General features: G+C 42.9%; 1 protein-coding gene across 1 annotated transcript in view; it reads right to left on the bottom strand.

Annotated features, from left to right (window-relative positions):
• Positions 1–19293, bottom strand: part of STXBP6 (syntaxin binding protein 6) — a 232044-nt gene extending 212751 nt beyond the window's left edge. Inside the window, 2 exon segments of the mRNA XM_016150297.2 lie at positions 18794–18911; positions 18913–19293. Of these exon segments, the coding sequence (XP_016005783.2) occupies positions 18794–18911; positions 18913–19107 (313 nt within the window). The 5' untranslated portion in view covers positions 19108–19293.
• Positions 19294–19997: the final 704 nt, after the last annotated feature.

Here is a 19997-nt window from a genome sequence, read left to right as displayed (position 1 = left end):
GTTCTTACTTCAGGGAGAAGGAGAATTCTGCCCCATAACATTTATAACAGACACCTCTTGATTCTATCATACAACAGAAGCCAATAATAACAGCAATAACTATACCATTTACCACACTGAGCCCTCACTATACATACAAGGCAGGGAGCTGAGCACTTTGAAGGCTTCAGTTGATCCTCACATTAATAACAGAATCTACTTTTTAGAGTTATCAACCTACTTTACACATAGGAAACTAGATCTTTCAGTAAAGATCCCAGAGCTTTTAAGGAAAAAAGGCAAATGATGGTAATGTCATCTCTTGACAATTACTTGGTCTCTACTCTGAAAAAAAAAATGGCACAGTTCATTTTTAATAGCTTGTGTTTCCATCCTCTACTATTTTTCAGTAAGCACATAGCAGAAACAACTCTCTCATCCACACCTAAAGCCTTTCCCCTGTATCCCAGCTAAAAATGTCTTCTCTCTACACCCCACCCACCCATCCATCCGTCCATCCCCTTTGCAGTACCCATCCTATACCAGGCACCATGTTAAAGACATAAAATGTACAAGTCACAGTCCCATCCCTCCAGTGTTCACTTTAGACATGCAAGCAAATAATCATACTTGATCATGATAATTACATATGGCACAGGAGCAGCACAGGTCAATTCTGCCTCAGGGTAGAAGTTCAATGGGCACAGAAGGCTTCAAAGAGGTGGAAGCCCTTGACTAGGTCTGAAGAATGATTGCAAAGATACAATATGAATGAAGAAGAGAATGGCATTTTTAAGAGCAAACAATAAAAATGAACGATGTTACCATGGTACTTCATGTTATTCAAAATAGTACCAAATGACAACGGGGAAATGAAACTGGGAAAGAGGGACGGAATTGGCCATAGAGAAGCAAAGGTGAACAAGCCCCAGTCCCCAAAGTCCAATCTTCTGTGCACGTCTGACCACAGCACCCAAGACAGCACAGCACCCTGCCCTCTAGGAAGGGGAAAAGGGAGGATATGAGGCGCTGAATGGGCAAAGGAAGCCAAGGTGCTCATCAACGCACTAGGCGTGCCTGGCCACCTCTACCCAAGCACTTTCCCATCTGCTCTCAGCACCTTTATTCTCACTATAAGCCCTGTGGAGTCTATGAACGAGTCTCTTGTCCATTCTGAGGCCAACATCTGCCAATTATTTCTGATTCTAGGACCTTGAGTTAAGGACAAAATGTTATTCCACCAAAGGCTCTTCATCTTGACAAGCAGCTCTGAGGGCAGCACAGGAAAAAAAAATGCTCACTGAGCTGGGCAGAGGAACAGACGTATTTTAAATAGACAGCTTTTAAAGGGAAATAGCTAGACCACAGGTCACCAGTCAGAGAGCTTCAATATCCACCTAAACACCAGGACACAGTAAAGATTGACAGAGTTGTTGGGTTTGTTTCTGCTCTTCCGGGTCCTTTAAAGCAGTAATCCCCATGCTTTCTGAAATTGCTACAGCCTATCTTCATCTGATTCATGGACTCCCATCTCCTCTTTAAAAGGAAGAACAAAATCCTGTTGCTATATAATATGTTCTTTATTTTTAATTAAGTGGATTTATGAGCATTTCGTTATGAAAATTTCATAATATCCCATAAGATAACTAGATACATCCTGATTTCCTACACAAACTCAGAGTGAAAAATCACTAGTCTGAGGATTCACCCCTCATAAAGCCCAAGATGATAGAGAAAAGACAGTATGTTTCAACACAAATGTAATCTCCTCCAAGTGGGAATTCGGCTAGACCATACATAAAATATTGGTACACTTTAAAATTATTTATTCATTATACAAATATTGCCAAATTCTGTAAATATTATTTATAAAGCTATAAATTTTTATGTAAATTTTATGAGACAAAGTCATTGCTTGCTTCTCCCCTTGCGCTAAACCAATTAAAGCTATGGTTACAATAAAGCAAGAAAACAATTTCTAGGAGAGAATAACCCTAAGTTGAAAGTTACATTTTAAAACAAAGAATCTTAGAAATATTTTAAAGTTCTAGAAAATCACCATGAGCTGAGAAATCAACAGATTAGAACTGAGTCATGGGCTTACTACTGGTTTATGGTAGAACTGGACAGCCTCAATTTCCTTATCTATAAAATGGAATACATAGAAAATATATAGAATACAAAGGGGTTAATTATATATCTAAGGCCTTTGCCAACTAAAGGATGAAATGGACAAAGATATGTAGTTCCAAGAGAAAGTGGAAATAAACAGAAAAAAAAAAAAAAACATATAATGGTAAAGATAGAAAGACATGCACCAGTGTTCCAGAATGTTTGAAATGACAGAGATGGAAAAATTAAAGAGGCTTGAACTATTTAATCTAAAGACAAGGGAGGAAAATAGGCTACCTAAAGGCAAATCATTTTGAACAAGTTCACCAATATAGTGAAAGCATTCTATTCTGTGAGGAGAAAACACTGTGGGAAAACTGTTTCCAGCGACAACCAAAACACTAGAATTATCCAGTGCCCAGTCTCAAAGCGTCAGTGATGACTACCATTATCATCTTACACAAATCTACACTGAGGATGGAAATTGAGAAATCACTTGTGCTTAGTATACTCTCAATTCAGGGGTTGTGACTTGCCTTGAGCATTCCAGAACCTGAAATCTAAAACAATCTTAATAAAAGAAAAAACTAGCTCTGACCTGTTTCTCATTCATCTCTCTTTCTCAGCCTTCAGACCAGCCAACAGAGTCACATCAAAAACTTACCCACTGTAAACTGACTAGCCATTTTACAGAAGGATTGGGTGATAAAAGAAACCCATACATGAGCAGCCTCTCAAGAGAGATACCTCACCTACCATGAGCCAACCATCATCTGCTGGCTGGTGCCCTCTGAGCAATGGCACCGACTAATGGTGGGGAGAAATACAGGTAAAAGGTTGCACAGATGGACAGAGTCCTTTGATTACTCCTCCATATTTCACAGAATTATCAAAAAAAAAAAAAAAATCCTCACAGCCACCCAAGGAGGTTGGTGTTATTAGGCTCATCTTACACTGGAGACAGTGAAGGTCAGAAGGGTTGAGTCTAACATAAATGAGAAATATAGATTTCTAACTGCTAAGATTTCAAAATTATTGGAAAGGCTTCCTGAAAATTGAAGGCATACCTCCACATGGCTAAATGCCTTTGGGGCTCTACTCCAGCTATGGAACTTCTACCTTACCCCAACCACACTACGTGGTACACAAACTGCTGCTTCCCACCAAGCACAAAGGCCCTCATTCTAAAGAAATCCCTCCTATTCAAAGAACACAGTGAACAAAAGCTGTGTACCAACTGTATAGGTTACTCTGTGAGGGTTTGAAATTACATTAGAGAAATATCCTGCTATCAGCCTACGGTCTGCTGGGGGAGACATGACGATGTCTATGGAATGGCACCACCATCGAATCGTGCAAGCTAGAGTCCCTGATGCCTCCATCTTTCTCATCCTGTTTTTCCAACCCATCAGCATATCCAATCATCACCTCTCTCCATCCACACAGTTCTCTCCATCTTTACCTCCTTGGCCAAGTGATCATTTTTTCCTGAACCGCAAAAACTTCTAGAATAGTCCACCTACATCTCCACTCAAACCTCTATAATCCATTCATCCATTCTCTTCACTGCAACCCAAGTAATATCTTGTCAATCTGATCATTTCAAAACCATGCTTAGAAAACCTCATGTCTCTTGGGAAAAGACGTCTTATACTCTTTATTCTACATTCCGAGCCATGAGGGCCATCTTCTGTCCCTCCTTCATGCCACGGCCCCTTCCTCTACAGACGCTGCACATTCTGCCACCTCTGTAATGCCATCTCTTCTCTCTTTAACTCCTACTCATCCTTCAGATTGTTGCTCTTCATCACTTCTTTAGGAAGGCTGCCTCGATTTCTTTAACTAGGCCAAACCCCTTCAAATATGTACCTCTCCCAAAGGTACTCAGAACATTTGCCATTTAACATTTTGTGCAATTATTTTTTGCACAGCTTTTCAAAAAAAGTTACATGAAAGCAGAAATCTTGTCTGTTTTTGCTCACCATGGTAATTGGTTACACAGAGTAGGCAGTTTTTGCTGAATGAATGAAAAGACAGGGATAAGATCAATACTAAACAAAATGGAAAAGATATCCTGACAAAGATGTAGATAAAAGGCCCCTGCAGGATTTTATCAGACCCCTCGCCTTTCACAAGGGGTCTTTCCTGAGGATTTCTCCAGGTCTCTTCACCCCGACACAGCACTGTGTGACACATGGTGTCCATGTGAAGAAGGGGAGTGGAACTATATCTTTACCTGCCCTTCCTCCTCTCCCAAACCCAGCCATGAAATAAACAAGGAAAGAATTGAAGGAGCTTGGCCCTGTCTATGTTTGCCTTCGATAAAAGCAGGGCAAGGAGGGACAGCTAATACCCACAAACCTGAAACAGCTGTTCCAGGTAAAACTGCTCCTAGGAACCTCCTGACAGATACCACATCATCTCTGTAGATGCCTTTCCAGGATGTAGGTCAGCACTCTATACAAAGCTGACTATCTTTCCCTTTCCTTTAAATGTCATTAGACGTCTCTCTCCTTCAAAATTCCATTTCTTCTTGAAATCTGCTGCAATGAATTTGCCCATCACTCACCTAAACTGAGCACATTTAAAACGCAGGAGCCACCCACAGTGATATACTTCCTATCAAGAAATGTCTGCTCTTCCTTCTGACATCTTGTTGCAGGACCAGCCCCAGGTTCTGCCAAGACCCTCCCATCACTCACTGACTCCATACAGCATAATGTGACATTCAAGAACCTGACCCAGAGTCATAATGATGGGCTATGGAGCTTGGGACCAAGGGACAGTTTCTCTGCATCTTGGTTTCTGTAAAATGAGTGAATGACAGCACCTAATTAACAGAGTTGGAAGAATCCACAAAAAGGAGTGAGCATTGGCACATCACATGTGTGCAACTACCAACTATTAGTATAATTAATATCATATTAAGGGAGCCTCAGGTATTCACTGAAGCAAGCTCTGTAGAAAACGTCTCAGGAAAAAAAGAACTTCAGACACTTGTACCTGCGAGATAACACAGCGACCTACGGGGAGGCAGTGTTTACTGTAGCTCTGCCAGGGACAACAATGGGACCATGACCTGCATCCTAGTTACACATCCAGGAACTAGTCATTAGTTACACCCACTTGAAAAATAAGGATGTGGGCGGTCCTTTACTCCTCCTTTCACAATGTATATCTTGTGTTTACTCAGTGCACTGTAAAATTCAAAATACAAAGCACTATTTATAAATTTCTTTCTTCTGGCAGGAGGTAAATTATTCAGATGTCTACCAGTCAAGTCCAAATCTGAAGTGTACAAACTGCACACGTGTATAGGATACTATAATCTGCCAAGAAAACAGGCGAAATGGCCACATGGGGCATTCAGTCACCGGGGACAACTAAGTCCTTCTTAGTAACACCTCGCTCTTTGCACCTACTCTAGAATCCTCTACAGGAATTAAATGTGATGAGAAAATGAATATCTTGCCAGGGGAGGTGTTCATTGAAATGTCTTCACATTTTATCTCGAGCACCTCGTTGTATCCGGGGAAAACTGTCTGAGTATGAATGAACTAAAAGTCTAATCTATATAGGAAATGACTTGGTTATCTGGTTACTTGCAACCCAGAGCTTTGCCTTGATAACCAAGGCTGTGCAAGATGTAAGGTGTTAAGGATAAAGAAATCACCAAATAAAGAAACCATTCTACTGTGTAGTCTCAAGAGAAATCCAGAGGTTTCTTTGGTACACTTTGAGCCAGAAAAATAGGTTGCAGCTTCTGCTTTCTATGTATTCAGCTTTTAGACAACATTCTCAATCTCACTGGAAGAGGGGCAGCTTGTCGGGGTCCACAAACCAGGAAGGGTTAGGACAAGCCTCTGCAATGGCCAAGTGTATTTTCAAGTCTCTCCCAGGCCCTTCACATCTCAGGCGCAGCTGGCTGCCCCAAGGTCTATCCGAAAGCAATCTACCCAGGGCATTCTTTTCAGGAATCATTTTTGAAGGCCTTTACTAGACGCCAAAGCCATTAACCCACTCTGTGTCAGAGAAAAGTAATGTGTATTTTAAGATCAGGAATGAATGAATATTAAAGAACTCAGCAATGTTCTGCCCCTACTGATCAGATTTTATACAGAGTACTCAGCTGAAAAAAGACTATTTACTACATAGAAAATAGTTTCCAACAGTGACAATATTCATCAACATGTCTTAGAGTATTTCTTGGGTGGCTGTTTGCCAGCCAGAAGGAAAAAAGAGCGAAGAGAGTAAGGTCTATGGATCAGACTACGAGTCCTGGTAAGAGACCGAAAGGCCTTAAACTGTTCCCAAAGAGTAGATCCCCAGGAATCATGTTTGGAAAGATCTAGTGCCCTGAAGCCCAGCTCCCAGTTCTCCTCCCCACTTAGAGTGCCATTGGGCAGTGGGCCCACCCAGTTCCTGGAAGTCTGTAACAGGACGGGGTAGACACCAGACCTTCACCATCTGCACATGTTTTCTTGGCTGCAACAGGTTGGTAATTCCTTTTAACACCTGTCAGAGGTGAGGCAGGGTGTGAAAAAGGAAAAGACACTAGTGGCCCTCAGGAGACAGCTGGGTTTCACTCTTAAATCATGCTCTCTTTCTAAATCTCTCACTTTTCATCTATAAAGTGGAATAGTTACAACAGTAAGTACCTCACAGGTTAAGATTAAAAGAAAGGAGGAAAAGAAATCACTTAGTGCAGTTCCTTCTCCCTCCCTGCTAACATCTTCATTCTTCTTCCAAGAAAGTTCCATCCTTTTATAGATAAGTCTTATGAATAATGTTTTGTTTTTTAAGTCACTCATGAAGCACCCTCCTTATTCAATGGACCAGGTTCTGAGAGGTCTTTTGCTTTTCCCCCAAATCAAACAGATGCTCAAAGCACATTATAACACCAACTAAAAATATCCATAACAACGTACTCAAAGCAATTCCAAAAATGTTTTCAGCAATACTTTTGAAGTTGGTCTACAATATTCCAGAATGACTTCCATAAAAGGCAAGCTCATTTGTAGGTTAAGTGCTTTTAAGCTTTCAGGTGATCTCACATCTTAACAATTGCCCTGGACCACATACTTGGCGTGCCCCAACTTTTCAGAAAGTTACCTACTAAGGGTTTTTTACCTCTGCATATCCTCATTTCAACTTGTCCTGCAAGCCTCCTGCAGGAGAGGCTCTCCAGAAATTACATTTACAGTGATACAACCAGATATCAGTGACAGGTAAGCCCCATTACTACAGATTTCAAGGACTTTTCATAGACATTTCTATGGAACTCTCACTTTATTTTCAAAAGTTATACAAGCAAACAACACAACTGAAAAATAGCCAAGAGATCTGAACAGGCACTTCACAAAAGAGGATAGCCAAAGGCATGTGCAAAGAGGCTAAGCTGCAAGTGGTGATGAGAGTTACAAATTAAAACCATAATGAAAGACCTCTCTACAAACATGAGAATAGCCAAAATTTAAATGACTTAAACTAAATACTGGCAAAAAACGTGGAGTAATGGCGCTGTCATTCACACCAGATGGGAATATAAATTGGAATGGCCATATTGGAAAACTGGCTATATCTAGTAAAGCTGAACATATTCACATCACAGGACACACACACACACACACACGCGCGCGCGCGCGCGCGCGCGCGTGCGCACCCCAGAAATGCATAGCTCTGGGAACCAAAAGATACATATACGTGAATGTTCACAGTGGCATTATTCATAACAGCCAAAAACTAGAAACAATTCGAATGCCCCTAACCAGTAATTGTGGTATGTTTACACAACAGAATAAGATCCAGCTACTGCTGCATGCACAATATGGATGAGTTGTACAATACTGAGAGAAAGAAAATTCAGACATAATAGAATACAAAAGCATGTGTGTGTCTATTTAAAACTGAAAAAATAGGCAAAGTGATCTCTAGTGTTACAAGTCAAGACAGTGGCTACCATGGAGGAGGAAGTAACCAGAAGTGGGAGGCACAAGGGGAGATTCTGGGGTGCCGATGGCTCTCTTTCTTGATCTGTATTAAGGCTAAATGCGTGTGTTCGTGGAATGGAAAGTCGTTAAACTATATAAATGCAATTTGTGCTTGTTTCTGTATGTATGTTAAACTTCAAAAACATCATTTAAAAAAAAAAAGCAAACCCATCTAGATGCCTCCTCCTGTGCAAAGCCAAATAGGGCAAACCAATTCAGTTGCTCATTGGCATAAATGTATCGAAGCAGCTCAGCCTAGTATAAAGAGCAAGAGACACCAGGTTACGCTCCCTCACCCATACCTGCCCCGACTCCATCATTTGTGAGCCTGTGATTCTGACAGAGACTCTCTAGCCCTACTGCTCTCATGTATAAAAAACATCTGAGTAATTATGAGATACCATCTCACTCAAATACAATGAGAGCACTTTGTGGGCCATAAGTTGGTATACCAGTATTGGTTCTTAGGGCGTTATCGCACAGCCTAGCAGATGGAGTTGGAAAACAGAGAGAACCCGAGACTTATGGAGATTTTGGAGAGTTTAGAGAGGTTCCGTGCAAGAGTTTTAGGGGCCAGTAGCATAGGTTCTCTATAAAACTTCATTTCAGCTCAAATAGGAGTTATTATACTTTGCATTACCACAGCTAAATCACTAGAGCTACTGTATAATAAACTTTCCATCATAAATAGAGCACCTTTCAGCTCACATTTAGAAATAACAGTCTTCATTTTGAAAGCATCAACTTTCCTTTACTCTCAGTTATGCGCTCATTTCTTCTTAAGCCTCTCCCTGTGTTCACACAACTTCCAGTTCCTTGGTGTGTACGTTTCTAGATGTTGTATGTCTCTCTGGGTCCCAGGTTAGGAATTAGGTCTATTCAAGCAAGACAGTGCTTGGAATAGTAGAGGTGGCCTTGCACAGACTCAGGACTCCTTTAGGGCCTTGGGCCAAGGATGGACAACCTCATCGTTCCTGGAAGCTGGTTAGAAATGCAGAATCTCACACCCGATCAATCCAAATCTGTCCTCAACAAGATGCCCAGGTGATTCACGTAAGGTTTGAGGGACACTACTCTAGATCACATGGCTCGTCACTTGGCCAACTCAGAGGACTACGGCTAGAGGTCACAGTCTTGTCCAGATAACAGAGTTCATTCTAATCAGCTCCTGTGTGAGTGGCCTCACCCGAAGCCTGTATAAATGAGCTATGGTGCTATATATGACTCAGAGTCACATATTTCTGGAACTTGGGAGTGGGCAGAAAGGGGGCAGAGGACAAAGGAGATGAAAAAAAGGGGAGATGGAAAGGCACGTCTGGTCTCTCTGTAATTCTCAGGAAAGCTGTGGAGGGCAGGTAGGGAGAAGGGTAATATATGAGAGCTGAAGCCCAGCTTACTATTGAGAATAGGAACCTTGAAACCAGAGCACCCAGGATCAACTCCCAGCTCTGCAACATGGTAGCTGTGGGACCTCAGGCATGTCACCTGACCTTTCTCTGCCTCAGGTTTTTCAACTGTAAAATAGGGATAAGTAATAGTACCTACCTCTGACCGCTGTGCAGATGAAAGGAACCAGTATTTGTAAAGTGCTTAGAACTATGTGTTATGTCAGCACTTAATAATCTCTAGGGAAATGTAAAATAATAAAAATAATATACCAACAGAAGAATTCATGGACTAGACATTAGAGGAGAATCCCAGAAGAAAGCAGCTATCCAGCTCAACATATTTTTACTGATTCTCTCCTACATGCCAGACACACCAGGCCTCAGGGATACAAAAATGAGAATCTCTGCCCTTGGAGGATTCACAGTCTAGTGGGATTTGAGAGCAAGGGCTGTTCATAAACAAGGTATCTGACGTCAAGATTCCTGGTTTTGTTTTTAAAGATCAACTGCTAGATAGACCAGTGTGTGTGTAGTTGGCTCTGTCAGGGGGAAAAAAAAATCAGATTAAAAAGAAAAAGTCTCATTTTTCAGTAGGTAAAATTTGGAGACATGTCCATTTTATTAGAGTTGAGCTCTTTATATAAGCACCAAATTTCTACCATCAAGGTAGTTTTTTTTTTTTTTTTAAACTACTGTTGTAGTTGCATACAGATTCCATTTTTCAAGGTCTTACCTGAGGAACACCCAGCTTTATCCACCCAGCTCCTTCTCAGCAGCAGGGCAGCTTCCTTAATGATAGGGTAGGTTAAATTCTTCAAGAATAATATTAACTTTTTAACCACTAGATACAGCTGGCTTTCATCTCAGACTGTGTGAGGCAACTTATCCTAGGCAGTCTCAAAAGAAAGAACAGCTCACCGATACATGACATCTTTGACTGAAGCTAGTTACCAACAGCGGTTATGAAAAGTGATGAGATTATAGCACACGCATTCACTCGCCTCAAAAATCAGATCATCCTCAATTCTACATGACATCCCCATCCCCACCTACTGGAAGGACAGCAAGTGCCAGCGAGGCCTAGCGTGTGTTAGGCTTCCACCTGAATATCTTATCTTTGATTATCTGATATAATGGTGCAGCATTAGTTTAAATGCCCAGCCCCAGCACTGTAACAAAGTGAACCATCATCGCTTCATCATCATCAGGCATGAAGATCCATGCTTGCCAATCCACAAGACAGTCAAGCAAGGCGCTGGGCCTCACAGGGTGAAATTACCACCCTTAGGAAAGCAGTGAATTTCAAGCAGTGAAGACTGGAAAGCAGTTTGCAGTTTGGTTTTGTTCAACTCTAAAAACCATGTTTATTTTTTTTCTCCAGAAGAAAGTAAGTGAAAAGGATCTGTCAACTTAATTGAAATGTAAACACAATCTCTTATTTCCTCCCACTTCAAATGATGGAGGAGCTAGAAACAACAAAAATCAACAAGCCACACTCACCTTGTCTAACCCAGAGGAACCAAGTGCCTAAGCCAGCCCCGTGGAGTGATGGTGCAGACTTTACAGAGGCGCTCACAATGCCCTCACAAATGCCACTTATCTGAGCCTCAGACCAATCCCAGGAGGCAGCCAGGTAGTGATTAGGGGTCCTGCATAGCAACAAAGGGAACTGAGACTCGGTGAGGGCAAGAGACACATGCTCCAGGTAGCAGAATTACAGTCATTTAGTTCCCAGTTCCTCCTCTTTGCCTCTTCCCCATTAACCTAATACAACTTAACCTTTCCAGAGTTAAGGGACTCTCGGGAGGTAAACTAATGAAATGCCGAGAGATTTTCTGAAGTCAACAATGAAGCAAATATTTTCAACCTCATCCCCGGAAACCTCCCCTCATTGTGCTAATGAAGCTCAATGGTTTGCTTTTTAGTTCCCTTTACTTTTTCTAGTCTTCATAAGAGAGAAATTTCATTAATTGGGGGTAAGGCGGAGAGGCAAGGATGGGCGGAGACTATCCCCCCCACCCTCACCAAGGACTGTAGCAACAATTAGGCAGCTCAGAGATAACCTTCTAGTCAAAAAGAAACCAAGGACATGAAAACAAAGACCCAACATCTTGACTAAAAATTATCCAGATTGAGCTGAGACCAGCACAGTGTCATTGCTAAAACTATGGCAATTTGAGAACCAATTAGCAGACTAAATGTTTCCCTGAGGACTGGGATTCATACCCCACTTCCCCTACATCCTATCTCTACCCACACAAATCAAAAACCTCTCTAAACCCTTTCTTCCATATATTTTTCCTTAGTCCTTACCATGGAATCCTTAGTCTTGTGAGAAGAAAAAGAAAAACAATATTTAACATTCCAAGGAATGCCATGTTAGATACTTTTCTATGAGCTAGGTCTTACTCTGATCTTACAGATACGAAAAATGCGGCTCAAAAGTTGATTACCTTGCCCAAGTTCCCATAGCAAAGGAATGGTGGAGCCGCCTTCCACATTCAGCTCTGTCCCATTTCAAAGCCATCCTCTCCACACTGTATCAGCTTCTGTTCAGAGTGATCCATGCATGACCTCATCTACATCGGAAGGAGCTTGTTAAACTGCAGAGTCTGAGGCCTTCACCCAGGCCTACTGAATCAGCACTTTAACAAGATCCCCAGGTACTTTCTAGGCATGAGTCTGAGAAGCACAGCTACAACACAGTGCTAACGAGAGAAGAAACACCTCCACCCAGGGGATAGTAGCCCCACCTCCAATGGTATTAAACCTCATTTAGTATCATGACACTTGTTCCCAAATAATGTGGATGCTCATACAATGCTACATACCGTATGAATCCTGTTTAATACAATCAGAAAATTTTTTTTTAAAGGTCTTGACAGAGTTCCCTAAACAAATTAGAAGATGGCACTAAACCATCTACCGCAGTCAAATCTTAAGGGAGAAGCTAAACCAAAACTACCCAGTCAGCACTGCCTATTGGCCTTCAGCGGATTGCAACAAGGAAGCCTAAAGACGGAATTCGTGTCTAGAAACACACTCTGATCTGAAGATCACAGGCATTTGACACGAAAACTGGCCCACTGACTCGAGAGCAACTTGAAACAAAACCCTTTTAGGGACCACCTCATAAGTTATATAAATGTCTAACCACTATGTTGTATGCCTGAAACTAATATAATATTGTATGTCAACTGTGATTGAAAAATAAAAAAGTATTTTTTAAAAAAGAACAAAACCCTTTAATTCGGGGGAAGGATTTCTAGATGAAAGAGTAACAATTCTAGGAGACCAAATGACAAACAAGGAGAAAGGAATTATCTAGATGTTTTTTTCCCAAGAGCAAAAAATCTGGCCTGAAACTGATACCCTACTCCTAGATCTCTCTAACTTTTTTCTTAATACTCTCCTTTTGCCCCAGTCACAGTGGCCTTCTGGCTATTTTTTGTTTTTTGTTTTAATTGAGACATTCATACACCCTTTTAAAGTATAGAATTCAGTAGTTTCTAGTGTGTTTACAAGGTAGTGCAACCATCACCACTATTTAATTCCAGAATATTCTCATCATCCTCAAAAGAAACCAACCACATACCCATCAACAGTCACTTTGCACTCTTCGCCCTTCCCAGCCCCTGGCAACCACTAATGTAATTTCTGTCACCATGGATTTACCTATTCTGGACATTTCACAGTGGAATCATATAACATGTGGTCTTTTGTGTCTGGATTTTTTCATATGGCATGTTTTCAAGGTTTACCCATGTTGTAGCACAAAAACTATTCCTTTTTATAGATGAATGATATTACATTGTATGAATATACCACATTTTGTTTATCCATTCATCCACTGACAGACATTTGAGTTATTTTCACTTTTTGGCTATTACGAATAATGCTATTATGAACATTTGAATACAGGGTTTGCATGAGCATGTTTTCTATTCTCTTGGGTATCTAACAAGGAGTGAAGCTGCTCATGAGGTATTTCTATGTTAACGTTTTGAGGAACCACCTCTTTTGCAAAGTGGCTGCACCATTTTACATTCCCACCCACAATGTAATGTATGAGGGTTATGATTTTTTCACATCCTTACCAACATTTGTTATTATACCTTATTTATTATAGCTGTCTTGGTGGGTGTGAAGTGTTAATCTCATTGTAGTTTTGATTTGCACTTCCCTAATGACTAATGATGTTGAACATCTTTTCATGTGTTTATTGACCATTTGTATATCTTCTTTGAAGAAATGTCTACTTCAGTCCTTAGCCCATTCTTAAATTAGGTTATTTGCCATTTTATTGTTGAGTTGTAAAAGTTCTTTCTTCTTGATATTCTTAGAAACTCCAGTTAAGAGCCCTCTTCTTGGGGGATCTTCCAAGAACTCTCTTCCCCCAAATAGCTGATATTCTTCAATGGACCTGCATTTTAATGAATTCCTCTGTACCTGGTACCACTATCCTCTAAAAGGCCTAAGAACACCCACCACCACCCATCCCATGCATCCTTCCTTGTTTTCAACACGAGTATTTTTCCTCCCCTCCTACTGATCCACAACTGGCTCTCCTGTGGTTACTAGAACTCATCTGCTACTTCAGTGAATTTACAGAATCAATAGTAAACTTAACCATAGGTTCTTAGACCAACGCAGATTCATTCACTCAGACTCACTCTGTGCGAGGCACAGTCCTGTTTGTGTGTGCTCTGAAGATTACTTATGTGCAAACACAAGTACAAGACTTCACACTCTTGCTCCATTACACCACCAACCTAAAAGTCCCCTTTTCCTCTCACAAAAGCGCCATTCATCATTTACAGCATTTCTGTAGTCTAGCCCCTCCACGGATACTTTCTAAGCCGCCACAGCTTAAAATGTTTCTCTCTACTCTGAAATAAAAAACAGTAATCACCTAGAGAATTCATTAATGGATCAATATCCATATTTATCAACTTCCCTTTCCTTTAGGGATGTACCTCCCTATCCACAGATGGTGTTAAACAACTTATTAGAATTGTTGGAATGTGCTAATTCAGCAGTGGGGTCCTAGAAGATACACACAAAACATCAGAAATGTTCTGTGTTCTGGGAAACGTTTAATTGAACCACTATAACCAAGTTTCTTTGTTGCTGATTATTGTTAACTGTAGTACTTCTCAGAGCCTTTGATATGAGGGTGCACATGTTTGAGGCTCTATGAGAGGAAAACAGTAGGCAGTGCTTCCTAGCTGATCTGCCCTCACAGGAGCACACCTATTAGCCTCCACCCCAGCGTCACTCTTCCCACATGCTCTGCGAACATGAGCTAATTCAATAGCCGCTCAATTCTACCAGCAGGACAGCACTGAGTAGAAACTGTATTTTCTACTTGGTTACAGAACCAAATTTGCTTTGTTTTAAAATGCCATCAATTGGAAATCACTCTATTAACATGCCAGGTTACAGGAAAAAAAAAAAAAGAAACAACACATTAAGTGTGTTCATAATTTTAAGACCCATCTGGATTTCTGAAATTGGTAAATGATAGAGTGTGAAAGAAAATGTATATTAGAATTGCATTAGTGTGGTACAACCTGAGTTTTAGTTAAAAAGCATCCCCTAGAAAGGTTGAGAAGAACAGTGTTCCGGGAATGGGCCATGACTCTTTATGACCCAGTGACAATAGCCCTGATGAAATAAAGTATCATAATGACTGTCTCACAACAGACTTACTCAAGGGAGCAAAGATATCAAGTGGTCACATGCTGAGGAAAGTGAACAACAGTGATAAAGAAAAAAGCTGGAAAAAAAAAAATCCTAGCAGCAAAAAGTAGGGGTAACACCCAAAATATCAACATCGAGTTATGGGAAAGAATTTTAAAATAGAAATGATTCCTACTCATGTCAAGTAGGAGAAACCATTTAAATTAGCTAGTGAATCTTGAGAATTACAACCCAAAGGTCGTCTCTTTACTGAGTGCTGATTACAGTCAGGAAGATAGGCATGGACCCTGCACTTTTATCTACTGAGACACTAAGTGCTACACTTGAGTTTTTGAATAGGTTTCTGATTTACTGATAGTTTTCTCTAGTGCTAATCATTTTTAAACTAAAACAAAGCCCAAATGGAAAGCTGAGATAAAGCAGCAGGATAATCGGCTGGGACTCCATTTGGCACAGCAACACAAGACTAGTTAAAGCGCTGACCTTGTGCATGTCGTCCATTTGGGTGCTACATAAACCTTATTCCTGCCTTAGAATGTCATCTCAGGAACCCTCCTGACTTAAGCAGGCTCCCAAAGCCTCTCTGATACAAAGCAGCTAAAATTCAAGGCCATTTCTCAGCCAGGACCATAGCTTAGTGGATAAAAGAGCTTAAGATTGGGTTGTGTCCAAACATTGCTTGATTATAAACTGAATCACACAGAGAAGCACTGATACTGCACAGTTGCCCCTGAAAGTCAGCCTTCCTCATCCTCGGAGAGTGACAGAGGAGCTCAGTCACAGCCAACACCAACATCCTCTAGAAGGAATGGAAGGCCTTCACCAGATCTCACGACTACAGGACATCTGTCACTGGGTGGGTGTACTTCACCTCCCCCTGAGGCCTAGAGAAGTTGTCCATTCAGAGAAGATACCACATTGCAAATTCTTTTTAAACCTGCTCATAAGCGATTCAATCTGTTTTCCAACCTTAAGGTTCAAGCTGCCAGACTTTACGCAGCTTCTCTCACAAATGTCGGAGATCTCTAAAGAAAGAAAGTGAGGTAGTTGTTGGATTTATCAGTATCAGGATCACTAATCTACTCAAGAATGATCTAGAAACCAAACACTAAGTACTTTACAGTATTAAAAGAAAGGGGAATCCTATCTTTTGTGTGTGTGTAAAATTAATTCATTTAAAGAGCAATCAGAATTATTAAAACTGGACAATGTTAAGTGGCACAGGTGTTGGAAATACAAAATGCTTTAGGCAAATTACTAAAACACCCTGTCTCTTTACATGAAATATTAAAATAATAGCATTTTAGAACAAATCTCACTTCTCTTTCTTTCACCTCTTAAGTCAGTGATTCTATAGGTGTACTCCAAATGACTCTGATGCTCCTGTTTGAGAACCACTGCGATAGGATTAGGGAAAATGCAGGGTGGGGGTGGGGGTGGGGGTGGGGAGTGGGTGTCAGGAGACTGATGAAACCCTTACTGAGTCAAGCTTACCTCACCTCTCCTTGACCCTGATCAGCATTGACTCAACCTCACAGGCTGATTTCTCCAATGAGTCCTTAGTTCAAGGTCATAGCCTGAGACCAAACCAGAGCTCCAGCTCAAGGGTCTGCAGACTTGTTTGTCAATAGAAACCAGGGCCCAGGACTCTGAATATTGATAAGGCAACCCCCCAACCAGTCTCCTAATCTACTCCATACTGCTTCCCTCAGATAAATATGAAGACTAGAGCATCAAAAGAGAAATGGATTTAAAGGAAGAGAAAAAAAAAAAAAAGAAGATAAATAGCTACTCCAAAGAAACCCAGCAGCCAAAATTCTTGGTGAGGAGTGGGTATAGGGAAGACTTGGGTATCTTGTTATAACTAGAAGAACTTGTTAATTTAAAAAAAACAAAAAAAAAAGGTAAAGGGTACAGACACAATAAGACTTGAATGGTGCTTTAAACTTTTCTTAGCACTTCTCATTGCCATTATCTCACCCAAGTCTGGCAACAACCCTGCAATGTAAGGGATAAGTCTACTATTATCCCCACTCAACAGAAGAGAAAACTGAAGTTTAGAGTGGCTAACAATTTGTCTATCAGCAGAGTCATCCCCTGTAAAGCTACACCTTGACTTCAGGTCCGCCTGGCTCTAGAATCTATGTACCCACACCAGGTGATTCTCACATCCGAAAATCCGCCCCCAAGGAGATTACCTGTAGGAAAAACCACACAGAAAAACATGCAGCACAAACGGTGAGGCCCAAAAATATGGCTTTGAACAGTATGTGGGTACCCCTTTAAGAACTTAACACACAAACCCAACAGCCAAGGTGTTCAGCCAAAAAAGAAAAAACGAGAGGCATATTTCTAGCCTGCATAATCATTTCTGGACCAGTTCCCACTAGCAGCCTCAGAGGCGAGGCAAACGGCGGCTCACTGCTTGGCTGAAGCGCCTCCACAGCCTCCCTCCGCCCCCTTCCCCCGCCCGCCAACCCCCCTCCCCGCCTCGGGTTATGACAGCGCAGCTCTGACTTGAGTGCGGGCAAAACCCCAAAACTCAAAACAAGAAGTGAAAAAAGTGGAGCCAAGAGAAGCCGTCAGCATCCTCCACACCCTCGCAATCCACACAATGCCAGTTTCAGAGTCCTAGGATGGCCTGGAACACGATCTTAGAGACTGGTGGGATGAGGTGGACCTTCTTGTGGACCCACTGGCTCTATTCCTTCCCACCCAGCCCCTGAAGGCGAGGGTTCGTTATGACGTCCTGCAGCCAGAGCTCAAGGCAGAAGTACAACCCAGGCGACCTCTCGTAAGAAGTATGTCCACCCAAACTCTCCACCTGGCCCTTGCTCCAGGTCCTGTCTCTGCGAAGATGACGGGGTGAGGTTGGTGAGGTGCTGTAAACCTGAGGAAAGGCTGGAGGAGAAATCCGGCTGTCCACCTACTCCAGCCACACTGCCCCACCATGCGTGAGGCTCCATTCTGGCGCGCACCACAAGCACTAACTCAGATCCTAGCGCCCTTGGCCACGTCTGAGATTAAGGAGGGGGCATCGCCCAGCTAAGCGCCCTGGAGGCAGGGAACCGTGCCGGCCCAGAGAGCCTACCTCAGTTTTGGCTGGGAAGATTTTCCTAGAAGACGCTGGGAAGATTTGAGTGATTCGTCGATTTCAGCCGGGGATGGAGGAGCTCAGCCCAGGAGCGCAGCGACCCACTAAGCTCCTCCACACTGGGGGCCTCAGGCAGCACTCTCCAGACCATAGTACCGCGGGAACAGAAAGAAAATAAGGGCTCCATCCTCAACTTTCTCGGAGGAAACTGCTCCGCTCTGCCGGTTGCCCAACCCTGCCCGCACGCCGGGTCCCGGGTTTGGGGAGAACCAGGGACCCGAATCCCTCTCTTGGCGCGCACTAAGCAGCTGCGCCTGGGCGTTTAGCCCCCTCTCCCGCCAACTTGAAAGCATCTCTCTGGTCGTCTGACCACTCCTCCCGCCCCGCAACGGGGTCCTTGCCCCAGCCTCCCGCATCAGACCGAGCGCCAGGAACCCCAATCGCTGCGGCTGCTGCAGCCGCATCCCCCCTGGCCTGGCCTGGCTTCTGCCTCGCCCGCCCGCCCGCTCCCCACGCCCCAGCCCTACCGTGCAGCCCGACTCGTGCCCTGGCAGTGCCAATGCGCTGCACGCGTCCCAGCTAGCGAGACTCCTCCCCGGGGGCTGCCCCGCGCGGGGCTCCAGACTCCGGACAAGGCTCGGCCGGCCCGGGTACTGGCTGGTCAACGCTCCCGGCTTCCGCGCCGGCTCCGGCTGCCGCGCGCAAAGAGGGCGGGTAGCGGGGGAAACTCTCTCCAACTCCAACTCCGGGAGCCGGAGCTCCAGCTGCAGCCGCGCGCCCGCCCGCCGCCGAGTGCAAGCGCCTGCGAAGTAAACCTGCCCCCGCGGCCGCTTCTGAGCATGCCCAGTGCTGCCGTGGGCGAGCCTGAGCGCCCTGGCCGGGAGCAGAGGGCTGCGGCTGGGGGACAAGGACCCGCCCCAGGCTCCAGAGCACGGGGATTAGGGTTCGAAAGGAAGGCTCTGGACCTGGGAGGGGACCCTGGAGCAAAGAGCCAAGGAGAAAAGATGTGCGGAAGGCAGTACAACTTTCACGGCTTATGGAAAGTTTGTGGGCTAGAAAGGTGAGCTACCTCTGTGAGTCTCTCTGCAAGACTATATTCGAAAAGACAACGAGGAAACTTTATTCACTAAGAGAGACCAAATGGAGCCAGCAGATGGATGTTAGCCGTTGCACGCGTACCTTCATGCCTAGGGTTGCAAACTCAAATAGCTGAAGGGTCAGGCAACGTAAATGAGTAAAACAGACAGGAGGCGACCAACTAGAGAGAGCTCTCAAGGCAGATCCATTCTGCTCTAAATGCCCATTGCTATCATGGAAGAATTTGGGCCTACTTTTGCTAGGTTTTCGGATTTTCCAAGAAATGAGAGATGTAGATAATTTTCATGTAAAGTATTCTGAGTTTTTAATTCTTGATAACAAATTCAGTTTGTTTGTTTGTTTTTTAAAAAAGACACACGCTGTGGACAAAACAATATATTCGTGTTCCTTCCCTACTCAATCCCTAAGAGAGCCAATTTGAAGTCTGTGATTTCTGTGCTCTTTTAGCAAATGTGGTTTGGTAAGGCACTGGAAGGGATTCACTATGTTTCAGATTACCATCAAAGTACTACAGTTACTAAGGAAAATGGTTTTTCGGTTGTAACAGACCTACAGATAAATGCCAGGGTATTGAAGAAAAGTTACTGATGTGGGAAGAGGTCATGAGAACTAATTTTTGAAAAACATCATTAA

The sequence above is a fragment of the Rousettus aegyptiacus genome, unplaced genomic scaffold (assembly GCF_014176215.1).
Source record: "Rousettus aegyptiacus isolate mRouAeg1 unplaced genomic scaffold, mRouAeg1.p scaffold_m13_p_3, whole genome shotgun sequence".
In the NCBI taxonomy this organism is placed as follows: Eukaryota; Metazoa; Chordata; class Mammalia; order Chiroptera; family Pteropodidae; genus Rousettus; species Rousettus aegyptiacus.
Note: the sequence above shows the minus strand (reverse complement) of the source record. Positions and strands in the feature narration are given on the sequence as shown.